Raw genomic sequence first — 26,393 nt, 5'->3', positions numbered from 1 at the left:
CCGTGACGTCACTTCAGGAAATGCCTTGCCCGTCCGGGTCATAGTACTAGATCAATGGTGGCCCACTCGGTGCATCACAGTTAGCCTATATAGCTCCGCCGTCCCTGCTACAGTCGGGACCACTACACTGACGTTAGCCTATGGTTCTCTCCTCTTTGTGTGCCCCCGTCCTCGCGGGTGTCCTGCGGAGGAGCTTGTGGACGCGACAACAGCGGCCGTTGTTAGCTCATAGCTATCGTGTACCACTAGCCTTTACGGGCTCGAGCACCCTACAGGCTGCCACCATTGTCGCCGTTGTCGCGTCCATGGGCCCCCCGGCAGGGTACCCGTGGGGACGGGGTGTACAGAGAGGAGAGAACCATTTTGGGTCGGCCGTTCATGCCGGCCAGCGAGCCGGATGTCGGGATATTTTGTTAGCACAATAGCTACCAAGCTAAGCTATGTTAGCTACTAACGTTATAAACACAATATGTGTACAACGACACAATGATTTACATTATTACAAATATGGTAACGTGGTTGTGGCTTTAGAGATGGGTGGCTATAATCACGGAGCAATAGTGTTAGGTGAAACAGATACATTTTCATTCGGCTAGTAGTAGCAAGCATATATCTATGGTAGCAAGGCTCTCTGCCTGCAGTGCCTGCCACTAGCTGTGTGTGACTCTCAGCGCCCCCTGGTGCCCTGCACCTGTTGTGACGATCATTCCGATTACACACGCACGTTATGAACCATTGATTAAAATATCCACGTGCGTGGTGATTGTGTTGGGCAGACAAAATGTTTGATAAAAACGCTAAAACTGGGTCAATTTCAATACTTTTTTTTTCCTTCTTCATGAAACTCACCGTTGGCCTAGTCCACATTGTTTATTGAACAAAAATACAACGTGAAGGTTGGCCTTTAATGGATTGAATACATGTAAATGTACCTGTCAACAATCCCAACAATCCCTGTGTTCCTTTTTTAGGCCAAGTATGAAGCTGGTGAAGTTCAAGAAGGGGGAGAGCGTGGGTCTGCGTCTGGCCGGGGGAAACGACGTGGGCATCTTTGTGGCTGGAGTCCTGGAGGACAGTCCTGCTGCTAAAGAAGGCCTGGAGGAGGGGGACCAGATTCTCAGGGTGAGACGAGTTCAATGCAGCAACACAACAGCAACACTGTCTTCAATGCAGCAACACTGTGTTCAATGCAGCAACACAACAGCAACACTGTGTTCAAGACAGTAACATTGTTCAATGCAGCAACACATCAGCAACACTGTTTAATGCAGCAACACAACAGCAACACTGTGTTCAATACAGTAACATTGTTCAATGCAGCAACACATCAGCAACACTGTTTAATGCAGCAACACAACAGCAACACTGTGTTCAATGCAGCAACACTGTGTTCAATGCAGCAACACAACAGCAACACTGTTTAATGCAGCAACACAACAGCAACACTGACTACTTCACACTGAGACGTGTTCAATGCAGCAACACAACAGCAACACTGTGTTCAATGCAGCAACACAACAGCAACACTGTGTTCAATGCAGCAACACAATAGCAGCACTGTGTTTAATGCAGCAACACAACAGCAACACTGTGTTTAATGCAGCAACACAACAGCAACACTGTGTTTAATGCAGCAACACAACAGCAGCACTGTGTTCAATGCAGCAACACAACAGCAACACTGTGTTTAATGCAGCAACCCAACAGCAGCACTGTGTTTAATGCAGCAACACAACAGCAACACTGTGTTTAATGCAGCAACACAACAGCAACACTGTTCAATGCAGCAACACAACAGCAACACTGTTCAATGCAGCAATGCAACACTGTTCAATGCAGCAACATAACAGCAACACTGTTCAATGCAGCAACACTGACTACTTCACACTGAGACTACGTTCACACTGCAGCCTTAATGCTCAATTATGATTTATTGTTCAGATCTGATTTTTTATTTAATTCTTTTCAATTATTATAATTTTTTGTCACATGAGGTACATGTACGTACATTACAGTGAAATGCTTGGTTCTGTATGAGCCTCCTGAAATTGTGCTTGCCTCCTTGTTGCGCACGCAACAAGTGTTTTATGAGGTATGAGTCCCCAAGCCTTCCCCTCCTGCTTTATTCATGGCCTTAAACACTAGCTGCTCCAAGATTCCTCTACTTCTGGGCCCGTCTCCTAGCAATTGCCCGGGGGAAGAGACAAACTGTCTCGCTGTGTTTCCTCTTGCTGTGTTTGTCCCGTTTCCATGACGTACGTCCCCCTAGTTTGTACCTCCTCTTTTCTCCCAGAATAAAGCGTGGACGGTCGAGTCCTCGCAGAGCCATAAAACTGTAGGTATTTAGTCGCCACGGCGATGCTACGAACAGGAGGAGCTATGTAAACATTTATCTGAGAACAGATTTACACTTGTTTTGACCATAAATCGAATGGCCAGTCAGGCCTGTATGTTTTTTTTTAGATAATTGAAAAGCTACACACGTAGATGGAGAAAACACTTCTGCACATCCAGAGTTTGTTTTTAATTTTCTATTTTGGTAGAAAAAAAATAAGGTAGGCAGCATGCGTTATTTTTTTTCGTAGCCGCATTTTGCGGAGACGCTCTCTGATTGGCCACTGACTGACGCTCTCTGATTGGCCACTGACATATGCGCCCAATCTAACAGCCTGCAAACTACCTAACGCCTAGTTTATCACTGGTTAAGCTTAGGCGACTCTTTCGAAGTTGGTTAAGGTTAGAGTTTGGAATCAGGGCTGGTGTTCTATCGCCCTGCTCTAAGACAAACTCTAACCTTAACCAACTTCGAAAGAGTGCCTAAGCTTAACCGGTGTAGAAACAGGCGTCACACGATTGGGCGCACATGTCACATGAAGTGGCCAATCAGAGAGCGTCTCCGCAAAATGCGGCTACGAAAACAAAATAACGCAGGCAGCATTGACCGTATTCACATGGCAGCCATTTTGCTCTTATGTCATGCTCAGGTTGGGGTTCCTTTCCACCCAGAGTGACAATTGACAACTATACAAATAACAGTAACATACCTCTCTGTCATCTCTGATTTCCAGGTAAATAATGTAGATTTTGCAAACATAATCCGAGAAGAGGCAGTACTGTTCCTCCTGGACCTCCCGAAAGGTGAAGAGGTTACGATCCTGGCTCAGAAGAAGAAGGATGGTGAGTGAAGTAGGGAAGAGAGAGAAGACATGACCGTAGAGAGAGAAGTCATGACGGTAGAGATAGAGAAGACATGACTGGAGATAGAGAAGACATGACCGTAGAGAGAGAGAAGACATGACAGTGGAGATAGAGAAGACATGACAGTAGAGAGAGAAGACATGACCGTAGAGAGAGAGAAGACATGACAGTGGAGATAGAGAAGACATGACAGTAGAGAGAGAAGACATGACAGTAGAGAGAGAGAAGACATGACAGTAGAGAGAGAAGACATGACAGTAGAGAGAGAGAAGACATGACAGTAGAGAGAGAAGACATGACAGTAGAGAGAGAGAAGACATGACCGTAGAGAGAGAGAAGACATGACAGTAGAGAGAGAGAAGACATGACAGTGGAGATAGAGAAGACATGACAGTAGAGAGAGAGAAGACATGACCGTAGAGAGAGAGAAGACATGACCGTAGAGAGAGAGAAGACATGACAGTGGAGATAGAGAAGACATGACAGTAGAGAGAGAAGACATGACAGTAGAGAGAGAGAAGACATGACAGTAGAGAGAGAAGACATGACAGTAGAGAGAGAAGACATGACAGTAGAGATAGAGAAGACATGACAGTAGAGAGAGAAGACATGACAGTAGAGAGAGAGAAGTCATGACGGTAGAGATAGAAAATACATGATAGTAGAGAGAGAAGATATGACCGTAGAGATAGAAAATACATGATAGTAGAGAGAGAGAAGACATGACAGTAGAGAGAGAAGATATGATGGTAGAGATGGAGAAGACATGACAGTAGAGATGGAGAAGACATGACAGTAGAGATGGAGAAGACATGACAGTAGAGAGAGAGAAGACATGACAGTAGAGAGAGAAGATATGACGGTAGAGAGAGAGAAGTCATGACAGTAGAGAGAGAGAAGACATTCACTCTATCGTACATTGGAGGTGAGCAAAGCAATCACACAGAAACATAACTTGGCAAACGCAAAAACAACCACAAGTTGTTTTGCATTACATGACATGGTGCAAAGAACCTCTTTTAATATCTCTTTCTCTACCCCCCTGGAGCATTCCCATTGGCTGTTGCCAGGATCACTCTCACGTCACACTGTTAACACTTTGATTGCCTAAGGCTAAATTCATGATATACCATCCGTTGCCATCTCTATTTGTCTATGGAGAAGTTCCCCTTCTTTGCAGGGCTATAACTTTTTAAATTCTATTGCTAGATTGCCATTATTAGGGCCCATTCAAGGTCCTATATGTATTGTTCATTGTGTAGCAACGTTAAACTTTTTCATTCACATATTCATAGTAAAATATGGTCTAAAGTATAAGTATGTTTTCATCTCTTTCTGCAGCTTTCTCCAGAACGTGATTTATAGCCCCAAATGCATTATATTGATGATGAAATACAGTTTGGTAGGAATCTGTGCGAGATAAAATTTTTCAATTGGACGTACTTCTAGAAGTTTCTACGTATCATCTGATGATGACCGGATGGGCGGGGGATCGTTTATAATTCCGTGGGCAGCGTTATATCATTCATCTAGTGTGGGTGATATGATCATCAGAGCAGTTTATATCGAACACGTTCAAAAATAACGCTGAATCTTACCGTATCTTCCTCGCGCCGTTGGACGATGAGCGTGGAACTGAAATATTCCTATTATGGGATGTAGAAATACGCAATCTATTTCCAGGTTGTGTAATAGTATATACGTCCAAATCATGTTGTTTATCGAGTTATGTATTGTGTCGAGATCGAGTCCCGGGACCTATAGAGAGTGCCCGGAAGTAATATGGACGATCAGCACTTCATCCACATGACTTCCTGTTTGGCGCTTCTGCCGATCGGCCACCAGATGGCGCTCTTGAACCGCTAGAGGGTTGAGAGGAGGCCAGCACTGTGTCTCAGGGCTGCGGAGGAAAAATATGATTTCGATCACAGATTTTTTAAATATTGATATTAAAGACGAGTTACGGCGTCCTCGGCAACTTTAGCATGGCTAGGAAAGACGCCTAAACACGTTTTCGGCACTTAAAGTGTTAAAGACAGCATACTGGCCCCTGACAAAATTGAACACATTTGAAGAAATCTTGGGATGGCTACAAGTGGTCTGGGGTTGTCAGGACGGTTAAAAGTCACAACCTTTGAACTGTCAACGGTTCAGGCCCTACTGAACCAGATGTACCCAACTGTCTGGCTGGCCACTTCAGAGCTGAAATCTGGCATTCCATCGTCTAGTCCAGGGGTTCTCAAACTTTTTTATACCACGACCCCATTTTATTTTGGATTTATTTTGGCGACCCCACACTTAATGTATTGCGTAATTTCAACGTGGAAATAAGGAATATCAAAATAAAAGCACACATTGTTTAGAAATTGAAACTATGTTATCAATTAAATTAATGAATATTATCAACAAAAGCAATGGAATTGTTTTTGTATACACATTTATAAAACGAGGCATATTTAGCCAAAATATGTTGCCAGAACATGAAAAGAAAATGCGCTCACGTGCGCTTTGGCAGAGATCCGCTTCTACTCTGAAAATCTGCCCTCACAGAGGTATGTTGATGCGAAGGAGACACGCTTTATCAGCGCAGCATTACACAACACTTGGTACTCGTTCCGGACTGATATCCAGAACTTTGCGAGGGCCTGTCCAATGTCCAGTGAACTTGACTTTCAGTAGCTCGTCACACGAAAGATCATTGAGCGCCTCCTGCATTCTGTTCCTACAAAAAGCCATCAAGCTGAGTAAATACCCCCAAATCTCCACTGATTATCCTGGAGTGCCACTAACAGAGTTTCCAGCGCATTATCAGCACATTTCTCTGCCAATGTGTTGTTTTTGTCTGCAAGGAAAATCCACGCTTCTTCTCCGAGTTAACAAAGGCGAATACTCTGCCTCGAGATCAGAGGCAGAGCCCATTTCATCGCGGCCAACCAGCACCGCTTCTGACAACAAACCTATCAATTGCAAGTCTGGGTTACACACAAAAGACCAGACCCCCTCCCGCGATTATAAATGTGCAGGGTGTAGTGAGATGTGTATTGGAATACGTGTGTCGGCCTCCATTGATGAAGGGGCGAGAGTCGCGAGACATGGCAAATACACACAGCTGCCGGGTGGAAAACTCGATCTGAGTAATTTTTTTTTGCCAATGCACGACTCCACTGTCACCTACCCACAACCCCACTTTGGACCGCTGGTCTAGTCTGAACTCGCCTTAAAGAAATCTAGTCGACTAATAGTCAAATAAAACCTTGATTTGAAAAATGTCCAAATCTGTCAAATACATGGAATCAGGCTGAAGGCTTTTAAATCTAGTAGTTTAACAGACATTCATTCTTCAGGAACATTATTAAAATTATTAGAAATCTTAAATAATGACATCTGACATGAACTCCGGGGTCAACTGAGACCAAACCAAGCTATTAGTGGACTTAGTCTCAACTGTCCACTCTGTCCTGTGTTCCAGTGTACCGGCGGATCGTGGAGTCGGACGTGGGCGACTCCTTCTACATCCGCACACACTTTGAGTACGAGAAGGAGTCTCCGTACGGGCTGAGCTTCAACAAGGGCGAGGTGTTCCGCGTGGTGGACACCCTATACAACGGCAAGCTGGGCTCCTGGCTGGCCATCCGCATCGGCAAGAACCACCAGGAGGTGGAGAGGGGCATCATCCCCAACAAGAACAGGTGAGTTGACCACAAAGAGCCTGGAGGGGAAGGGTCTGAACTGTCGGTATCAGCCGTAATGCTGTTGGAATTCATCAGGGGAGATTCCCTTTCATGCTCAATGTAGTCGTTGCAAGAAGTGTTAAAGGAACACCTAGTCCTTGGGCCAAACACTTTTTTGGGACCATCTGGGTGGGCAAATTCTAGATGTAATTTTATTATACCTATACCTAGATTATGTTTTGATATGATAGACCTTTTGGTTTTGTAGCTTATTAGGTATGGAGTGCTTTTGTTAAAAAACTGAGTTTTTGCAAGTCTCCTGCCATATTTTGCTCCCCTTCATAGATTCGCTCTTAAGTCGGGTTGTCTGGGGACTAGAGACATGACCATGCTAACGTTTTTGTGCGCCTGGGTCTCCTGAACACGTAGAGACAACTCCTAAGTAGATCAGAGCTTTGTGCGCCTACCGCATAATACCTCAGAAAAACCGCAACAGTGAGGCATTCACCGGTAGTGCAAAAGTTACGATACCTCAGCGTAGGAAGGTCCGATCGACTCAGGAGTTGTCTCTACATGTTCAGGAGACTCGGGCGCACAAAAACCTTGGCATGGTCATGTCTACGAGCGAATCTATGAAGGGGAGCAAAATATGGCAGGAGACTTATTTTGCAAAAACAATTTTTTTTAACAAAAGCACTCCATACCTTCAGGAGGTGATAACCACTAATAAGCTACAAAACCAAAAGGTCTATCATATCAAAACATAATCTAGGGATGTATAGGTATAATAAAAGCACATCTAGAATTTGCCCACCCAGATGGTACCAAATTGTCCAATTTGGGGCTTTGGCTCAAGGACTAACCATCCTAACGTTATGGGAAATTCACTTACAGTCTTCTCCAGAGTCAGACAAGAAGGTAGATACCAATTTCCTCTCTGTGCGTTCAGTAGAAAGCTATCTGGCTGTAAGCTAGCCTAGCTTAGCACGAATGAATGGAAACGGACACGGACCACTAGTCTAGCTGTTGGCCAGAAACGGCTCTCCCAGAGTTTTAAGCTGGCTAGTGGTACAGGCTTCATACAGAATACAGGCTTGGTACAGAATACAGGCTTCAATAGAACTGGCACCAAAGTCTGGCAACAAGCAGAGCATAGAACGCTGGTATTTTGACGTGATGACCCTTCCTTCTTTTATACAGTAGTTTCCTTGCACGCTACATGTGTTTGTGCCCCTGGCATTCCATATGTTCTGTTCCTCTGCCAAAACGTGGCTTCTGCCTCTGTTATGTCAGCGGATGGCATGGGCAGAGTTCCCCCTGGCTAAAAGTCTGTCATAACAGTCCCACCATCACCGGTTCCCTCTTAAGAGTTTTGCACCAGATTTGTTATGATAACCAGGGCCATGTATCGGCCTCAGTGTTGGCAGTGTTGAGGTTAGCCGTGCCAAGTTTACCATACAGACCCCATTAGGTTGTGCGCTGAGAGCCCTGTCCTTCATCAACAGAGCGGAACAGCTGTCCAGCGTACAGTACACCCTCCCCAAGACAGCAGGGGGCGACAGGGCAGACTTCTGGAGGTTCCGGGGCCTGCGCAGCTCAAAGAGGAACCTGAGGAAGAGCAGAGAGGACCTCTCTGCCCAGCCGGTCCAGACGAAGTTCCCAGCGTATGAGAGGGTGGTGCTGAGAGAAGGTGAACTGTCAACATGTTTAAAATACTACTGTCAACCTGTCATCCTATGACCTCTGTTTAAACTAGTACTGTCAACCTGTCATCCCATGACCTCTGTTTAAACTAGTACAGTCAACCTGTCATCCCATGACCTCTGTTTAAACTAGTACAGTCAACCTGTCATCCCATGACCTCTGTTTAAACTAGTACAGTCAACCTGTCATCCTATTACCTCTGTTTAAACTAGTACTGTCAACCTGTCATCCCATGACCTCTGTTTAAACTAGTACTGTCAACCTGTCATCCCATGACCTCTGTTTAAACTAGTACTGTCAACCTGTCATCCCATGACCTCTGTTTAAACTAGTACTGTCAACCTGTCATCCCATGACCTCTGTTTAAACTAGTACTGTCAACCTGTCATCCCATGACCTCTGTTTAAACTAGTACAGTCAACCTGTCATCCCATGACCTCTGTTTAAACTGCGTCAGGATAGTTATTGTGTTTAATAGGTATGTTTTCTTGGTTTAGCTGGGTTCCTGAGGCCAGTGGTGATATTTGGTCCCATCGCTGATGTGGCACGAGAGAAGCTGTCCAGAGAGGAGACAGATCTTTTCGAGCTTGCAAGTATGTTTGTATACATTGCAATACAGTTGCCACCTAACCTGCTCACATTCAAATTATAGTATTTCATATTTCTATTTTTTCATAAATTCCATTGATTGAATGTTTTCCAGAAAGTGAACCTAGAGATGCGGGGACAGACCAGCGTAGTTCAGGAATCATTCGTCTTCACACCATCAAGCAGATCATTGACAGAGTGAGTATTCCTCTTTTTCTTTTTATATTTGTATTATTGGCATGTCTGTACATTTATCAACATGAAATGTAATAACAGCTACCGTACTTTACCTTTTTAACCACTGTCCTTATCTAAGTTAAGCACTGTCCTTGTCTAAGTTAAGCATTGTCCTTATCTAAGTTAAGCACCGCCCTTACCCATGTTGAACACTGTTCTTACCCAAGTTAAGCACCTTCCTTATCTAAGGTAACCACTGTCCTTACCCCAGTTAAGCACCTTCCTTACTGTCCTTACCCAAGTTAAGCACCTTCCTTACTGTCCTTACCCAAGTTTAGCACCTTCCTTACCCAAGTTAAGCACCTTTCTTACCTAAGTTAAGCACTGTCCTTACCCAAGTTTAGCACCTTCCTTACCCAAGTTAAGCACCTTCCTTACTGTCCTTACCCAAGTTAAGTACCTTCCTTACTGTCCTTACCCAAGTTAAGTACCTTCCTTACTGTCCTTACCCAAGTTTAGCACCTTCCTTACCCAAGTTTAGCACCTTCCTTACCCAAGTTAAGCACCTTCCCTACCTAAGTTAAGCACCTTCCTTACCTAAGTTAAGCACTGTCCTTACCCAAGTTTAGCACCTTCCTTATAGTTAGGGAATTTTAGCAAGATGTTTGGACCATCTGTGAAAAGATTTCTTACCAATAGCTTTCTTCACCAAAGTGTTCCTATAGGTGTCTACTAACACCACTCAATTTATTCAAGCCCAAATCCTCAGGGAAAATTCTGGAGAGCCAATCAAAGTTAAGGAGCCCAGGGGGCTTGGGCGAAGAATATGAAATAAATCTAAATCAAATATTAACGTGTGGGGTGACTAACTAGGGGTTTTCAGGGGTGCTGAATCTATTCCAACCATTACTTTTGAGTAAAATTGGCTCCCTGGCCATAAAATATTGGTATACCCAGAGGGCTTGGGTGACAAATATGAAAAATCAAATATTAACTTGTGGGGTGTCTAACTAGGGTTTTTCAGGGCGCTGAATCTATTCCAACCATTTGTTTTTTTTAGTAAAAAAACAACAATATTTTTACTTTATTCCGAGAGAAATGTAACGTTACATAGAAATGTGCATTATTGATACATGGTTTCAGTTTTTTTTACTAAGCCAACTCCCCATCTTCCTCACTCCTTTTCTCGTCTGACTGGTTGTTATGGCACTCTCCTTTACACTTGCCACAAGCAGATATGCACTTGACCCCCTGTTTTTTACAGCAGCACCTGCGTGTACTGCAGTCTCCCTCACAGTTGCAGCTGATGAATTTCAGGAGATAGTCTGGGGCAATGGGGTCTGTGGTAGGGACTGGTGCATAGCCTTCGTCTCCCAGTTTCCAGCCATAGTCCAGAACATCCAGTGATGGACTTTGTAGTAGAAGCCAGTCTCTGGTTTGGAGATATGCCCGGAGAGAATGTTGTGCTGCTGCTGCTGTAGTCGGGAGCAGTTTCTCAGGGCTGATTTTCCCTGCTGCAGCCCGCTTGCTGAACATTTCAAATCTCAAGTCCCCCAAGCCTTTGGGTGATTTCCCATGGATGTCAAGAAAAACGTCCATGGCCTTCTCAGCTTGGTCCGTCTTGCAGAGTGTGCGTAGCAAAGTTGGTTTGCTAAAGCCAGACATTGCAGACACGGTATCGCAGCCTGAGAAGCTGTGTAGAAAGAGCAGATATTTCCTGTATTTCTCTGGGAGGGCCTCTTGTATCTTTCCAACATCATAAGACACATTGTTTGCTATTGTGAAGAAGACTGAGTGGTCTGCATCATGATGAATGAGCATAACCAAGATGTCCGTATCCTCAGCTCTCACCTCAACAGCGGCCTCTCTTGCCTCATCTAGAGCTGCCTGGACGATAGAAGTGTCTGCATCATCAGAGCATTGATGTACACGGATTCCATTACTACTGAATGTCTCAGCTAGAAGCAGGATAAGCTGGGCCTTGTTGTTCTTGTTGTCAAGGAACTTTTCTCTAGGAATATTGGTTTGGATGTCTGGGCGAATCTGGATGTCACAGCATGCATGCTTTGTACGTCTGAGATGATCATGGTCCTTGGTCAAGTTGTCATATACGAACCACAGTGATCCGGAGGTGCTGGCTTCCCATGGCCTTCACAAACCGGAGGTAGCTCTCAGCGATGTCCTTCCAGGTGATGTTAACCTTCCACTTGACATTGTGCAGGAGCCACCCACCATCAATCACAAGGCTCGTGCATGGGGTTTGCCTGATGCGTTCTACAAATGTCTTTAGGAACTTTGCTAGGGCAGCCTTATCTGGCTTTTGCATCTTCTGGTTTTTGTCAAAAAGAGACATCGTGTTGGCGTCAACTCAAATAGCAGAGCTTCTTTGGTCTTGACTTCACGCTCACTGATGATGATGAGGCGGTTGAAGAGCCCGAGTGAGTCAATAACCAGCTTCTCCCCACTGACTTTGGGTCCAGATCTGAGGGTTGCTAATGACTTGACTTTGTACTTTGTTTGCATTGTATCATTAACAGTTTTCCCATCCATCTTGGCCTGTATGGTTCTGCCAATCTCCTCTGCCTGATCCGCATTTACTGGGTCTCCGGGAGAGCTGCTAAACCCTGTAGAGAAGGACACCAGGGTCTTCCTGTCCCGTGTGTTATCGAAGGGGTTTACTTCTTCCAACCATCCAACTATGGCATTGATTACATTGATTACTATATATATAATATACCAATATTGTATGGCCAGGGAGCCATTCTTACTCAAAACGAATGGTTGGAATAGATTCAGCACCCCTAGTTAGTCACCCCACACGTTAATATTTGATTTTTCATATTTTCACCCAAGCCAGGTATACCAATATTGGGCTCCTTAACTTTGATTGGCTCTCCAGAATTTTCCCAGAGGATTTGGGTTTGAATAAATTGAGGTGTTAGTAGACACCTATAGGAACACTTTGGTGAAGAAAGCTATTGGTAATAAATTTTTTCACAGATGGTCCAAACATCTTGCTAAAATTCCCTAACTATTACCCAAGTTAAGCACCTTCCTTACCCCAGTTAAGCACTGCCTTTACCCCAGTTAAGCACTGTCCGTACCTAAGTTAAGCACCTTCCTTGCCCAAGTTAAGCACCTTCCTTACCCAAGTTAAGCACCTTCCTTACCTAAGTTAAGCACCTTCCTTACCTAAGTTAAGCACCTTCCTTACCCAAGTTAAGCACCTTCCTTACTTAGGTTAAGCACCTTCCTTACCCAAGTTAAGCACCTTCCTTACCCAAGTTAAGCACCTTCCTTACCCCAGTTAAGCACTGCCTTTACCCCAGTTAAGCACCTTCCTTACCCAAGTTAAGCACCTTCCTTAGCTAAGTTAAGCACTGTCCTTACCCAAGTTAAGCACCTTCCTTAGCTAAGTTAAGCACTGTCCGTACCTAAGTTAAGCACCTTCCTTACCCAAGTTAAGCACCTTCCTTACCCCAGTTAAGCACTGCCTTTACCCCAGTTAAGCACCTTCCTTACCCAAGTTAAGCACCTTCCTTACCCAAGTTAAGCACCTTCCTTACCTAAGTTAAGCACCTTCCTTACCTAAGTTAAGCACCTTCCTTACCCAAGTTAAGCACCTTCCTTACCTAAGTTAAGCACCTTCCTTACCTAAGTTAAGCACCTTCCTTACCTAAGTTAAGCACCTTCCTTACCCAAGTTAAGCACCTTCCTTACCCCAGTTAAGCACTACCTTTACCCCAGTTAAGCACTGTCCTTACCCAAGTTAAGCACCTTCCTTAGCTAAGTTAAGCACTGTCCGTACCTAAGTTAAGCACCTTCCTTACTGTCCTTACCCAAGTTAAGCACCTTCCTTACCCCAGTTAAGCACTGCCTTTACCCCAGTTAAGCACTGTCCTTACCCAAGTTAAGTACCTTCCTTACCTAAGTTAAGCACCTTCCTTACTCAAGTTAAACACCTTCCTTACACAAGTTAAGCACCTTCCTTACCCAAGTTAAGTACCTTCCTTACCTAAGTTAAGCACCTTCCTTACTCAAGTTAAGCACCTTCCTTACCCAAGTTAAGCACCTTCCTTACCCAAGTTAAGCACCTTCCTTACCCCAGTTAAGCACCTTCCTTACCCCAGTTAAGCACCTTCCTTACCCCAGTTAAGCACTGCCTTTACCCCAGTTAAGCACTGTCCTTACCCAAGTTAAGCACCTTCCTTAGCTAAGTTAAGCACTGTCCGTACCTAAGTTAAGCACCTTCCTTACTGTCCTTATCCAAGTTTAGCACCTTCCTTGCCCAAGTTAAGCACCTTCCTTACCCAAGTTAAGCACTGTCCTTAGCTAAGTTAAGCACTGTCCGTACCTAAGTTAAGCACCTTCCTTACTGTCCTTATCCAAGTTTAGCACCTTCCTTACCCAAGTTAAGCACCTTCCTTACCCAAGTTAAGCACTGTCCTTACCCCAGTTAAGCACCTTCCTTACCCAAGTTAAGCACTGTCCTTACCCAAGTTAAGCACCTTCCTTACCCAAGTTAAGCACCTTCCTTACCTAAGTTAAGCACTGTCCTTACCTAATGCAGGACAAACACGCGGTGCTGGACATCACCCCCAACGCCGTGGACAGGCTGAACTATGCCCAGTGGTATCCCATCGTGGTGTTCCTGAACCCTGACAACAAGCAGGGCGTGAAGAACATGAGGACCCGTCTGTGCGCCGAGTCGAGGAAGAGCGCCAGGAAGCTGTACGAGCGAGCCATCAAACTGAGGAAGAACAACCATCACCTCTTCACCAGTGAGTGGCCAGAGGAGGAATAATATAGCTTTTTATTAAAGGTCTAATATTGTGAGAAACTCTCCCTGCTAACTGTGACATAAGACAACCCAGTCACATTTTGCACCCAGCCTATTATTCAGAAACTGTGCCTTTTAAATTAGTTGTTTGGACTTCTGTCTTTTTCTGGTGTCACACAAAAGAGCTCATTGCAGTGCACGTCCTTGTGTGTGCATATGAAAAACTGGCTCGTTAACTTCTACCGGAAGTTGAACCTAAAAGATAAGATATTCCTTTGTTGATCCCCTTTGGGGAATCCTGGCATCATAGCAGCACAGGGGAGGGGAGGTACAGGCATGGGCAGGGTAATAGAAGAAAGACATAAATATAGGCAATACAAATAATCAGAATATAAAAATATGAGAATAAATGTCACTGTAAAATATGTTTCTGACAACATTTTCATTGGTAAGTTTGATACTATATTGCTGGATCTTGAGTCATATTTGATCCTCAATGCCTAGTTTTGACAGTTTTATCTGAATTTCGTTCAACAGTACAGACTTATACAGCATTGCTAGATGTACGATAAGTATCGTATTTGTATTATCAAATCACTCATCATAAGGCAGGACTGAAACAGGCGTGAAGTGCTTTTTTTGCGTTCTGAGCACTCAAAGCAGTTTACAACTTATGCCTCACACACACACACACGCACGCACGCACGCACGCACTACTGGTTCAATACTGTCGAGTCTTGACTTTAGGCACATTTACGCATATAACGTAGCGCATATGTGCATATTGCTGCGGTTATTAACCCATTCATTGCCAGCCACGAGTATAGTCAGGTTAACTCGCCATGCGTTGCGTGCCAATCACGAGTATAGTCGGGTTTTAATAGTTATTTCTTTTATTAGCGATATCCATTAATTTTTCATCCATCCAGCCTGACGTTATCATTGGGAATGGGTCTGAGCTCGCAAAGGGCAAATACCGCCGCCTATCGTCTCCCGGATGGTATTGCACATCATTGGATTGGATTGGATTGGGTGGGCATGTGCATCAGAAAAAAAAACTCCGGTCCGGGGTTTCCCTTCTCGGGCAAGCAGTATCGTGTTACCACATTCACTGGGGAGGCTGGGAGCAGCGTCGATTATGTGTTTTTGACCATAACGTTGGATCAATAAACGCGATCAATATTTGGAATGGCGATCAGGAATTGGATTCATCTTTTTGCAGAACTTCTGATGTGAGGTAAGGACTCTATTTTACCAGTCTTGGGTTATCAGATGTTCCTTTCTCTGCCATCGGAGCGCGCGCGCGCGCGTGTGTGTGTGCGTGCCGTTAGTGCTGACCAAGGCACGGATAATCGATTTTTCAGCCCGCTTCTCTAGCGTGCATAATGACACATATACTATCGATAATCTAGCGTTTATTTGAACTATTCATAAATCAGCCGAAAAATGACAACGTGTTTTGTGTATTCCACTAAAGGGCTATTATCGCGGATTCCTCTGGAATTACTAGAAATCTCAAACTATACTCGTATTCAAAACGGTATAAAGCGGAAATGTACCGATGAAAAAACAATCCGTTTCGTACATGTTGACTGCAAGCAAGTCATTGATAAGCGACGGGTGTATTAGACCCATAGCCATAATTTAAGATATAGTTTAAGCGTTCGCAAATATCCCCGTCCTCCCATTGACTTCAGTGCTGGCACGCTAGACCTAATTTGGTCATATGGGCGTGGCTCTGAATGAGTTAAGAGTAGTAGTACCTACTTACTGGTCACGGGAGGCTTCAATAACGTTTGGATGATAATCCATTTTGTGAATACATTTGTTGAAACATCTTTGTTGGCCGACTGCTCCTGCTATCTTAATGTTAGCCAGCTAAACGTGCATACAGTAGCTTAATTAACGTGCATAATATACCACCTGTCTAACGTTAAGTAACTTGTCTTCTGCTGGGACATTTTTTAAAGCGGAGGTTCGATGGGGCGGCTAGGTGGCGCAGTGGGCAAGGCGCTCGCCACCAACGCAGGAGATGCTGGGTTCGAGCCCAGCTCTCGGCGTTGCTACCAGCTTGGCTGGTCGTTCATACTAATACAATTGGCAGTATTAGGGGGTGGGAAGCTGGTGGGTGGGGATCGGACTCCTACAGGTCGGTTGGTGCGCCTGCGTAGTAGAATCAGGAAGTGATGGGGGCGGCGTGTCCCTCCCACGCAGACCCTCGCCGCTGAGAGATTGCGCTGTGCGGGTGAAAAGATGCGACGGCTGCCTCCTCGAGTACCGGAGGGGACACGTGATGCAAGGCTTCGTCCACATTGCAGAAAAATGGGGAGAAAAAGTAGATGAAAAAAAAAAGCGGAGGTTCGAACCCATTAATTAAGAATCGAATGCCAACCTAACGAACGAAGGTCCAAACGTTTGGGCTCAGCCCTAACACACACACACACACACACACACACACACACACACACACACACACACACACACACACACACACACACACATGGCGAAGGCAGCCATGCAAGGATCCAACCAGCTTATCTGAATGGAAGCGGACATGACCGGTTAGCCTAGGCATTGTCCAACTAACACCTCTCCCGAAGGCTTCCCCATCTCTGCGCATTGCATCGGAAACCGGATGATTTAGACGCGAGGACATGACACCGTCATGAAATCGTTGTAGTCCTAAGAAAGAGGAGACCCAGGGCTTTAGTGGACGTAGAAATTTCATAAAACTGCACTAGCCAGCTCACACCAGCCACAGTCTAAGCTGCAGCCGCTTGACGTGAAAAAGAAATATTGATGTGAAAATCTTGATTATATCTCACGGGTCGAACAAACCTGAACGTTATTGCCATAAAATAAATCTGGTAAAAAATGGCGGACATCTGGGCGGTCAGGTGGCGTAGCGGAGATTGCGCTCGTCACCAATGCAGGAGATGCTGGGTTCGAGCCCAGCTCTCGGCATTGCTACCAGCTTGGCTGGTCGTTCATACTAATACAATTGGCAGTATTAGGGGGTGGGAAGCTGGTGGGTGGGAATCTGGTGTTGTGGACAGCAACGCCTACAGGTCAGGTCTCGGCTCTTGCCCAGCGGGGGCAGGACTTGGTGGAGATAGCGTGCCCTCCCACGCGTTACACTTCATCAATGAGAGTCCTCGCTGCCAAGTGAAAAGACGTCACTGGCAGTCGTCGCACGTATCGGAGGAAGTGTGCAGTCGGCTTCGGGACGCCCTTGTACCGACTCGTAGGAGAACATGCATACAGCAGCCAGGTAGGGGAGGGGGGGAATTGGCACGGCGACTAAATTGGGACGGGGAGAAAAAACTGAAAATTGGAGAAAGAGAAATTAAAAATAAAAAAAAATGGCGGACATGATACAAAAGTAACTGTACTTACAGTAGATTTCATTCACAGTCTTTTCTGCCCTGTAACGAGCACCTGGTCATACTAGATCCAGATTTAACTCTGCCATTGGAAAGAAGAGATTTGGGCTGATCCATAGATGTATGACTTGGCCATAATAGGGTCATTTATAGGCCTTATATTCTATATTCATATTTCAAATTGCATGTGTCCGGATTGCAGAATTCAGTATTGTATCTACAAAAAAACCTGTAAATCATCTGCCCTTTGTTCTTTTTCACTTTTGGTCAATGTTACCATGGTGTTGTTCACCATCAAAGATCGAAAAGAAAACTAATAATAATTTATATTCTCCTTTTGGTTCATTACAACTTACTCAAGCCTAGTAACAGACACAATATTTCTGACACTGGGAACACATTCCCTGAGGTCCATAGATGTCCCTAGATACCAAGAACATGCAAATGGACCTTGTAGAAGAGCAATCTTCCATTTACTTGGTTATGTACTTTTAGGCGAGTTTTCTGAAAATATAGCTAGGGCTTAACACATTGGGCGCCAGACCAGAGATTTCTCGGGTTTTCATCGTTTCTTCTTTTATTCGATTTTTTTTATTCTATACAGTGTCACGGACCTCAGTGTTACCATAGGAAATCATTCTGAGATCCCCAGAGTGCAATACCGGCCGCATCCTGCTAGTTGGCAGTATCGCCCACCCTTTGAAACCTTATTTCACACTGTGTGTCACATCTAATTTCACTTCGAAGCGCGTTCAGCACACTTGAGGCATATCTTGTGCCACTTCATGTCAGGGACCCGATCGACATCAATACTGGAAATCGCGATCAGATAATTGGAATATTATTTTTGGAATAACCCCGATCAAAGGTAAGAACTATCTGACGTCAATTGCACCTTGATCCTACAATGATTTCATATTGATCCGGCCGATCAACGTATGTAGTATTCAAAACGAATGCCGTTAATGGCGATCAAAGTACAGAGTACAAGGATGGCTAAAACGGCTGGCGCTGAAAGTGTTAAGAGGTTAATTAATTACAAACATTGACGCACTTTTACAGATAAACGCTGTTGGACCTCTGCATTTGTATTGATTGCTTTACTGTGATTGTTTTGGTATCACAGTACTCATCTGCTTGTCTGCCTCATATTACATTTTTAACATTTTAAATGAAATATAAATGTGTGAATTCCTTCTCCTAGCCACCATCAACATGAATAACATGAATGACGGCTGGTACGGCGCTCTCAAGGAAACCATTCAGCAGCAGCAGAACCAGCTGGTCTGGGTGTCAGAGGGCAAGGTGAGAGACAGCAGCCACTACATGGTGATACACCTATAGCTTAAATATATCTCCTGGTCACACTAACAAAGAGGTATGGTGATGAACCTATAGCTTAAATATATCTCCTGGTCACACTAACAAAGAGGTATGGTGATGAACCTATAGCTTAAATATATCTCCTGGTCACACTAACAAAGAGGTATGGTGATGAACCTATAGCTTAAATATATCTCCTGGTCACACTAACAAAGAGGTATGGTGATGAACCTATAGCTTAAATATATCTCCTGGTCACACTAACAAAGAGGTATGGTGATGAACCTATAGCTTAAATATATCTCCTGGTCACACTAACAAAGATCTCACAGGCATTTGGTGTTCGACCAATTCAGTCCACGTAAGAGCGCTTCACATCTAAGCCGGCGGATGATGAAATCATTTTGACACAGTGAATCCTAAAAATCTGGACGTTTGGAAACGTTGCAGTGTTGCTATTTCCAACGGGGTGATACTACTCACACCTTCACCCCCCGAAGGTTGTACTGAATTAGACGCGCTGTGTGTTGTTTTGGGTAACGGTGTTCTTCACACCCTGCTGGTCTCCGCTCTTCTCCCACACAGGCGGACGGCGCTCCGGAGGACGACTTGGACATCCACGACGACCGTCTGTCCTACCTGTCGGCGCCGGGCAGCGAGTACTCCATGTACAGCACAGACAGCCGCCACACGTCGGACTACGAGGACACAGACACGGAGGGCGGAGCCTACACCGACCAGGAGCTGGACGAGACGCTGAACGACGAGGTGGGCCTCCCCACGGAGCCTGCCATCACCCGCTCCTCCGAGCCTGTGCGGGAGGACCCGCCCGTCATTCAGGACGCCCCCGGTTACCCCGGATACCAGCACCCTGTGCAGCCCGACCCGGCCAATCGCATCGACCCCGCCGGCTTCAAGATGCCGGCTCCGCAGCAGGTAACGTCCAGAGCCAGGGAGCCTGAGGCCCCCTAGAGGCCGAGACGCATGAATACATGTGTTCAGCGTTCCTGCCTTTTGTTGAGATATAGTGTTGTTGTGTAAATTAGAAACCTTTATGAATAGATTATAAACCTTTTGAGGAAACCTCATGCTATCTATTCTAACCACATTTTTGCCAGTATGGTCTCTGATTCAGTGTGAGGAAGGGAGACGTGGTGAATGGGTGAGCGTTGGTTCTGAGTGAGTGGCCCTTGGCAGGCTGTGTTATAAATGTCTCTTAACGATACTTCACAGCAAGACGAGGCCGCTCTGGCCACGCCCACGCTGCCCCCGGCAGTGGCAGCAGCAGCGCCCCCCGCTGTCGAGCAGCCCGTACTGCAGCTAGAGGGTATGCACCCAGAGGAGCCACCCGCTGCAGCCGCAGCTCCTCAGGCCGACTCACTTAGCAGCCCCAGCCCTGCCCCCGAGCTAACACAGCCCCCTCACCAACCCCACCCGCCCGGTCCGGAACCAAAGGTACCCGCTGCTGCCTTCGCCAGCCACTCGGACCGGGCCTGGGCCCCGGCCCGCCACCGACCCGCCCAACCCGCCCCCCCCCCCCCCCCCCCCCCCCCCCCAGCCTGCCGTTTTTTTTAACTGCCTGTCTTCTCGCACACGCTTTCCACTCCACTCTCTGCATGCCCCGCCCACGCTGTGTGACCCACTGAAAGCCCACTGTGTGTCTCTGGCCCCCAGACAGACTGGTCCACATGCACCACAGTGGGCTGGGGGGGGACCAGGGGGACTGACCAGGATGAGGACCACATCCACGACCAGCCCTAACTGTTGCCTCTTACCTCCTCTGCATGGCTCCTAATGGTTTCATTTGGGTTCCTTTCAGCTTTAACTCTCTCTCTAGACAAACCAGTTAGTAGCACTTGCAGTGGCAAGGTAGTAGTAGATGTTGCCGTCTGTCGTAGTGCCAGTAGTCTGGAGTGGATGCAAACTGAATGCTGGTTGCATGATGGAACGCTAACCTGCAGACAGTATTCTTGGTATTCATCTCTTGTCGAGCAATTCTCCCTATGGAAAAAAACAAACCTTGCATAAGCACCGCATTATGTCTGCCGTTTTTTCTTTTGTCCAGTATAGCTTTTAACCAACCCAAGCTTCTTCCATAGGAAGGACTGTAAATATATCCTGCTGTCTACAGGCTACACATCATACGTTTGAAATGAAGCCTTTCAGAATTCCTTTCACAAATTGCCTTTTTAGTTCCTCGATCAGAAAACAGGATGCAATGATTTGGTGACGAGCACATGGACATTTTATTGGTCATTCTTGAAAGGCATCTTGTCAAACAGGCATTCAGAACTGGTTTGAACAAAGGTCTGCTTGTGTAATTGCACTTTGACTTGACTGTTTGTTTTTAATTGGTAGTAGGATTTTCAACCTAATACTTTGGTTATAATGTTCTGTTTGGCCCCTGAGGTTTCTGTTAATCCCAGTATTGACTCTCTTCCATCTTGAATTCATTCTTCTCTGTATGGTTCTCCCCTCACTGCTTTCTAACCTTCACTGTGACGCCCGCTCTGTGACGTCAGCTGGTGACCAGGCCGTGACCAATGCATTTGTTTCCCCTCCCCCCCCGTTCCGCAGATGTACAAGAAAGACCTGTACAACATGGAGGAGCCCGTGCGGGTGAACCACGTCCTGAAGCCGTCGCTGAGCTACAGCCACCAGCCGCCCTACCAGGACAAGCAGCCATACCGCGAGTACGACCACCCGCCGTACGGATACGACGGGGGCGGCTACGCGGAAACAAAGCCTCATAACTTTGACTCTCACCTGCACTACGAGAGCCGTGTGCCTCACTACAACAACGAGCAGTGGCCCCCCTACGACCAGCAGACCTCGTCCCACCAGCAGCCCGCGGGCTACAATGCCCGGCCGCCCTACGAGGACGGGGACGGGCCCGGGCGGGACTACAGCCCCCCTCAGCCGCGCTACGACGAGGCCCCCCCAGTGGGCTACGACGGCAGGCGCCACAGTAAACCCGGGCCGATACGTTACGACGAGCCCCCGCCCCCTGCCGGCTACGATGCCCGCTCCCCTTACGAGGCGGAGCCTCACGGCTTCCCTGTCACCTCGCCCCGCTCCCCGGACCCTCCCAAACAGTATTACGGCAACTCGGCTCCGAGGCCCGCCTACAACCCTGGGCCTCCCAGTCGGGTTTACAAGTCAGGGATGCATGAGCCTATGATGAACTCTGAAGCCCCCGCGCTGCCTCCTAAACCGGAGTCCCTGCCTTCGCCAGGCGAGCCAGGCCTCCCTGCAGGCTCCAAGCCCCTTCCCCCTCCATCCCGGGAAGACCTGGAGGAGGACCCAGCTATGAAGCCCCAGTCTGTGCTCAACAGAGTCAAGATGTTTGAGAATAAGCGTTCTGTCTCTGTGGACCGGGCCAAGGAAGGAGGGGACTCTGCAGCACTCAGGGTAAGCAGGACCACTAGGGCGGACAGAGTATGAAGACTTCTACCACAGTGTTTGATGTGAGGAAGTCCACTAAGCCTGTTCCACTCTGTAACATGTACGAGTTAGCTTGTTACCATCAGCACCATTCAGTAAAAAACACTGTGATTAGTCATTAATAAAGCCAAAAGTTGGAGTGGAAATCTGATTTTAAATTGATAGCAATTGTGAAACTAGCAGAATTCCTAGAGGGACCTCTAACCCTTCTCCCTACTTACCACCAGTGATCTTGTCGACCGGTAGAGTTATTTCTCAGCACCATCCATGCTGTTCTTCATATTGGCTCTGGCTAGTTGGCCACAGAATTAATGCAAAGTCAATGGGGTAATGCTCCAGTCTGTACAAGCCCTAAAATACATGCTGAAACCTCATCCACTGTGCACCCGAATTAGGCTCCAGTGTTTATTTCAGGGCATTTGCAACAGTTTTGAGGCTAACTAACTAGCCGGACCTGCAGGTGTCTGAGAAAGGACTCTAGCGACCGACCACATCATCGGTATGTAGGAAATAGGTACCACATTTCTGAACTTAGCCATTAAAGTTGGCGGGCAACTTATTACATGAGCTGAAGTTAGGATGTGAGCCGTCATTTAGGTCTCGTCATTTCTATTCCAGCCTGCGGATGTTCCTAAACCTGTGATTTCACCCGGCCCAGTCCCCAAAGCCAACTCTCTCAGTAACCTGGAGCAGGAGAAGTCCTCCTACAGGTATTTATCCAGCACTAGAGCACCACTACACCAGAACATAGGTAGGTGAAGGACAACTGCGTCCCCTTGCAGAAGAGACTGCCCTCAGTTCATTCATCATTGCCTGAGCTCCACCTAGTGGACAAAGGGCTTCAGTGAAACTATGCAGCAAACTGTCACTATGGCGAAGGGACACAATCAATCTGTCTCACTAAGAGATTCAAGATTCAAGAGATTTATTTGTCACATACATACACAAGACACGTAGTGAAATGAAGGTGGCCATGCTATAATAATAGAATAAAATAGAATAGATAATAAAATAGACATGATAAAAGATACTAAGATACAATACAATGCTAAGCTTATGAATGAAAGGTAATGAGTCCTATATACACTACTATACAATATACAGTTATACTATATATAACTATCCTATACTAGCTATACTAACTATACTATACAAAAAACAGTTATGTTTTTTTTTCTTTAAAGTAACCTTTTCTTTTGTGTTTAAGTTAAGTTATGTATTTTACCCAGGGACAGTGCACATTAATCAACATCTTCAGTTTCCACATCAATGTAAATGTGCCAGAATTAGCTAATGAGCTAGTTTTCATCTGTAGTCCCTGCCTACCTTGCATGTCTTTATGATGTGGGAGGAAACCAAGAGTACCTGGAGGAAACCCACGTGAACACAGGGAGAACATGCAAACTCCACACAGAAAAGGCCCCCTGATGGGGTTTAACGTGTGTGTGTGTGTGTGTGTGTGTGTGTGTGTGTGTGTGTGTGTGTGTGTGTGTGTGTGTGTGTGTGTGTGTGTGTGTGTGTGTGTGTGTGTGCGTGGGTGCGTGCGTGCGTGTGTGTGTGTGAGAGAGTGCAGGAAGGTGTGTGTGTGTGTGTGTGTGTGTGTGTGTGTGTGGGGGGGGGGGGGGGGGGGAGATCAGTGTTCTGATGGCCTGGGGGAAGAAGCTGAGTCGGAGTCTCTCTGTTCTTGCTGCATGTATGTGGAGGCGCTTGCCTGACCGCAGCAGCTTGAACAGGCTATTGTTGGGGTGGTGAGGGTCCTTCATTATTCTGCAGGTTCTGGATGTGCACCTCCTGTTGTACAAGTCCTGCAGGGGTGGTAGTGCAATACCCGTAGTACGCTCTGCTCTCTCTCTCTCTCTCTCTCTCTCTCTCTCTCTCTCTCTCTCTCTCTCTCTCTCTCTCTCTCTCTCTCTCTAATGTCTCTACGATGGCTGAATAGCTCAGTTGTGCAATTCTGTCACTGTTTCCTCCGTGTCTCACAGCAGGACGCCTGAGCCCCAGAAGCCGCAGTCGAAACCTCTGGACGACATGGTGCGTTCCAACCACTACGACCCTGACGAGGACGAGGAGTATTACAGGAAGCAGCTGTCCTACTTTGATCGCCGTAGTTTCGATAGCAAGGCCATGGGCCAGCCCGCCCCCGGGATTAACCGCTTCCACGACCTGCCCAGGCCGGCTCAACTCACATATCCTTATAACAGGTACACACACACCACCCTGTCTCGTGTCCTTCACAAAAGACATTCTTAATTGACTAACAGTCATATAATTTTGTAAACTAATCTAATAATAATAAATAATAATGAATTTTATTTACAGAGCACACATTAAAATACAATGTAGTCTCAAGATGCTTTAACATGGCATGGTTTTGATTTAAAACAGTAGTGGAGTCTGAGGCCCTAGTTGTGGACCCAGTGCTGAAAATGCACATTGATTTTTTACAAAAAGAAGTTGAGGCCTGGAATTCCTTGAAAACAGCAAATTTCTTAACAAGGTGCTTAAAAAGTCCTTGAAATTCAAATCAACCATTCGCATTGAATATTTTGTTTATCCATGATCAAATTGTTCTGAATCAAGAAATCGTTTTTTTTGTTCTGTTTTAATCAAATCGGACTAGTCGCGCTCCAACTGCTTTTCCTCATTTCTTCGCGTGTGATGCTCTAGCTTGCTCTAGCTGGCAAGCAGGCCAAGAAGATGCTTAAAAAACAGCATTTAAAAGTGAATTGTATCCTTCGAGTGACATCCTTGAAAATGAAAAATAGTGCTTGGAAAAGTACTTAAAAGTCCTTGAATTTCATTTTGCAATGTCTGTGGGAACCCTGGTATATACATATGGTTGTACATTGTATTATTGCAGGGTTGAGTCTGTGGAGAAGGTGAGTCCGGTGGAGAAGAGGTATGAACCACTTCCCCAGATCAGCCCCTCCTCACAGTACGGACCACCACTCCCAGCCATCCCCCCCAACACGCTGCCCAAGCTCTGCCCCAACGAGGGTAAGCCCTGCTGCTGCACGCTTCTAATAATACCTGTCTAAGAATACTTCTGTTTTGAACAAAGCAAAGTATGTGTTAGATTACAAAGCAATGTCAGTTCTGTATTGTTCACCTATTTTGCCATATTTTAGTTACTGTGTAGAAGTGTGGGGCAACATGTTGCCATTGTTTATATTACAGAAAAGAGCAGTAAGAATTGTTCATGAAGTGGATTCAACAGAACACACAAACAGACTGTTTATTAAGTCAGGATTTATGAGATAAGATTTAGTTGAGTTACAGATATTATTTGTTATGTACAGGGCAGAAGGCAGAGTATTGCCAGAAAGCTTGCAGAAGTTGTTTGTTTTTAGCTCCGAGGACGAGAACCATAGAAGGAAATATGTAATTTTAAACAGCAGTATGTAGGACTACTTTAAAGCAGATGTGTATTTCATTATGTGGTGTAAAACTGTGGAATTCTCTACAGAATGATCTAAAGAGTTGTATAAATATTTTTCAGTTCAAGAAAATGTATAAAGAAAACAATCGGACATTATGAAGTTGAGGGGTAATAGGTTTCCCTATGACTTTCTTTTTTCTTTTTATCATGTTATTGTTATTAAGTATGGATGGTTAAATGGGCGGCTACGTGGCGTAGTGGGCAAGGCGCTCGCCACAAATGCGGAGACGCTGGGCTCGCCTGTTCGAGCCCAGCGCTCCACATTGCTTTCAGTTTAGCTGGTCGTTCATACTAATACACATTGGCCGTATTAGGGGGTGGGAAACTGATGGGTGGGGATCAGGCGTTGTGGACAGCGACTCCTACAGGTCGGTTGGTGCGCCTGCGCAGTAGAATCAGGAAGTGTCGGGGGCAGCGTGAGCCTCCCACGCGTTACTCCTCGCCACTGAGAGATCGAGCTGCGCAGGTGAAAAGATGCGACTGCTGTTACCTCAAGTACCAGAGGGGACTTGTGCTATGTATGACTTAGTCCACATTGCAGCCGGCTTGTGGGAGGAAAGAAACAGCGTTCGTGACAGGGGAGGGTTGAATTGGATGATACGAAATTGGGATGGGGGAACAAATTTAGAAAATCGGAGAAAAAGTGGATAAAAAAAAAAGTATGGATGGTTAAATATGTGTAATTG

At 45.9% G+C, this 26,393-nt stretch overlaps 1 protein-coding gene across 3 annotated transcripts in view; it reads left to right on the top strand.

The window, feature by feature from the left end:
• tjp1b (tight junction protein 1b) overlaps nt 1–26,393 on the top strand; it is a 112,897-nt gene that overhangs the window by 75,914 nt on the left and 10,590 nt on the right. For all 3 annotated transcript variants that reach the window (XM_084335426.1, XM_084335425.1, XM_084335427.1), the window contains exons 11-24: nt 972–1,122; nt 3,069–3,177; nt 6,668–6,887; nt 8,375–8,559; nt 9,071–9,166; nt 9,277–9,359; nt 13,909–14,119; nt 18,706–18,806; nt 19,410–19,760; nt 20,058–20,279; nt 21,402–22,235; nt 22,887–22,978; nt 24,251–24,469; nt 25,129–25,265. In XM_084335426.1, the coding sequence (XP_084191552.1) occupies nt 972–1,122; nt 3,069–3,177; nt 6,668–6,887; nt 8,375–8,559; nt 9,071–9,166; nt 9,277–9,359; nt 13,909–14,119; nt 18,706–18,806; nt 19,410–19,760; nt 20,058–20,279; nt 21,402–22,235; nt 22,887–22,978; nt 24,251–24,469; nt 25,129–25,265 (3,011 nt within the window). The remainder of the gene's footprint in view (nt 1–971; nt 1,123–3,068; nt 3,178–6,667; nt 6,888–8,374; nt 8,560–9,070; nt 9,167–9,276; nt 9,360–13,908; nt 14,120–18,705; nt 18,807–19,409; nt 19,761–20,057; nt 20,280–21,401; nt 22,236–22,886; nt 22,979–24,250; nt 24,470–25,128; nt 25,266–26,393) is intronic.

This window comes from Notolepis coatsorum (genome assembly GCF_963971535.1).
Source record: "Notolepis coatsorum genome assembly, chromosome: 18".
In the NCBI taxonomy this organism is placed as follows: Eukaryota; Metazoa; Chordata; class Actinopteri; order Aulopiformes; family Paralepididae; genus Notolepis; species Notolepis coatsorum.
The sequence above is the reverse complement of the archived record's forward strand: the minus strand, read 5'-3'. Positions and strand labels throughout refer to the sequence as shown.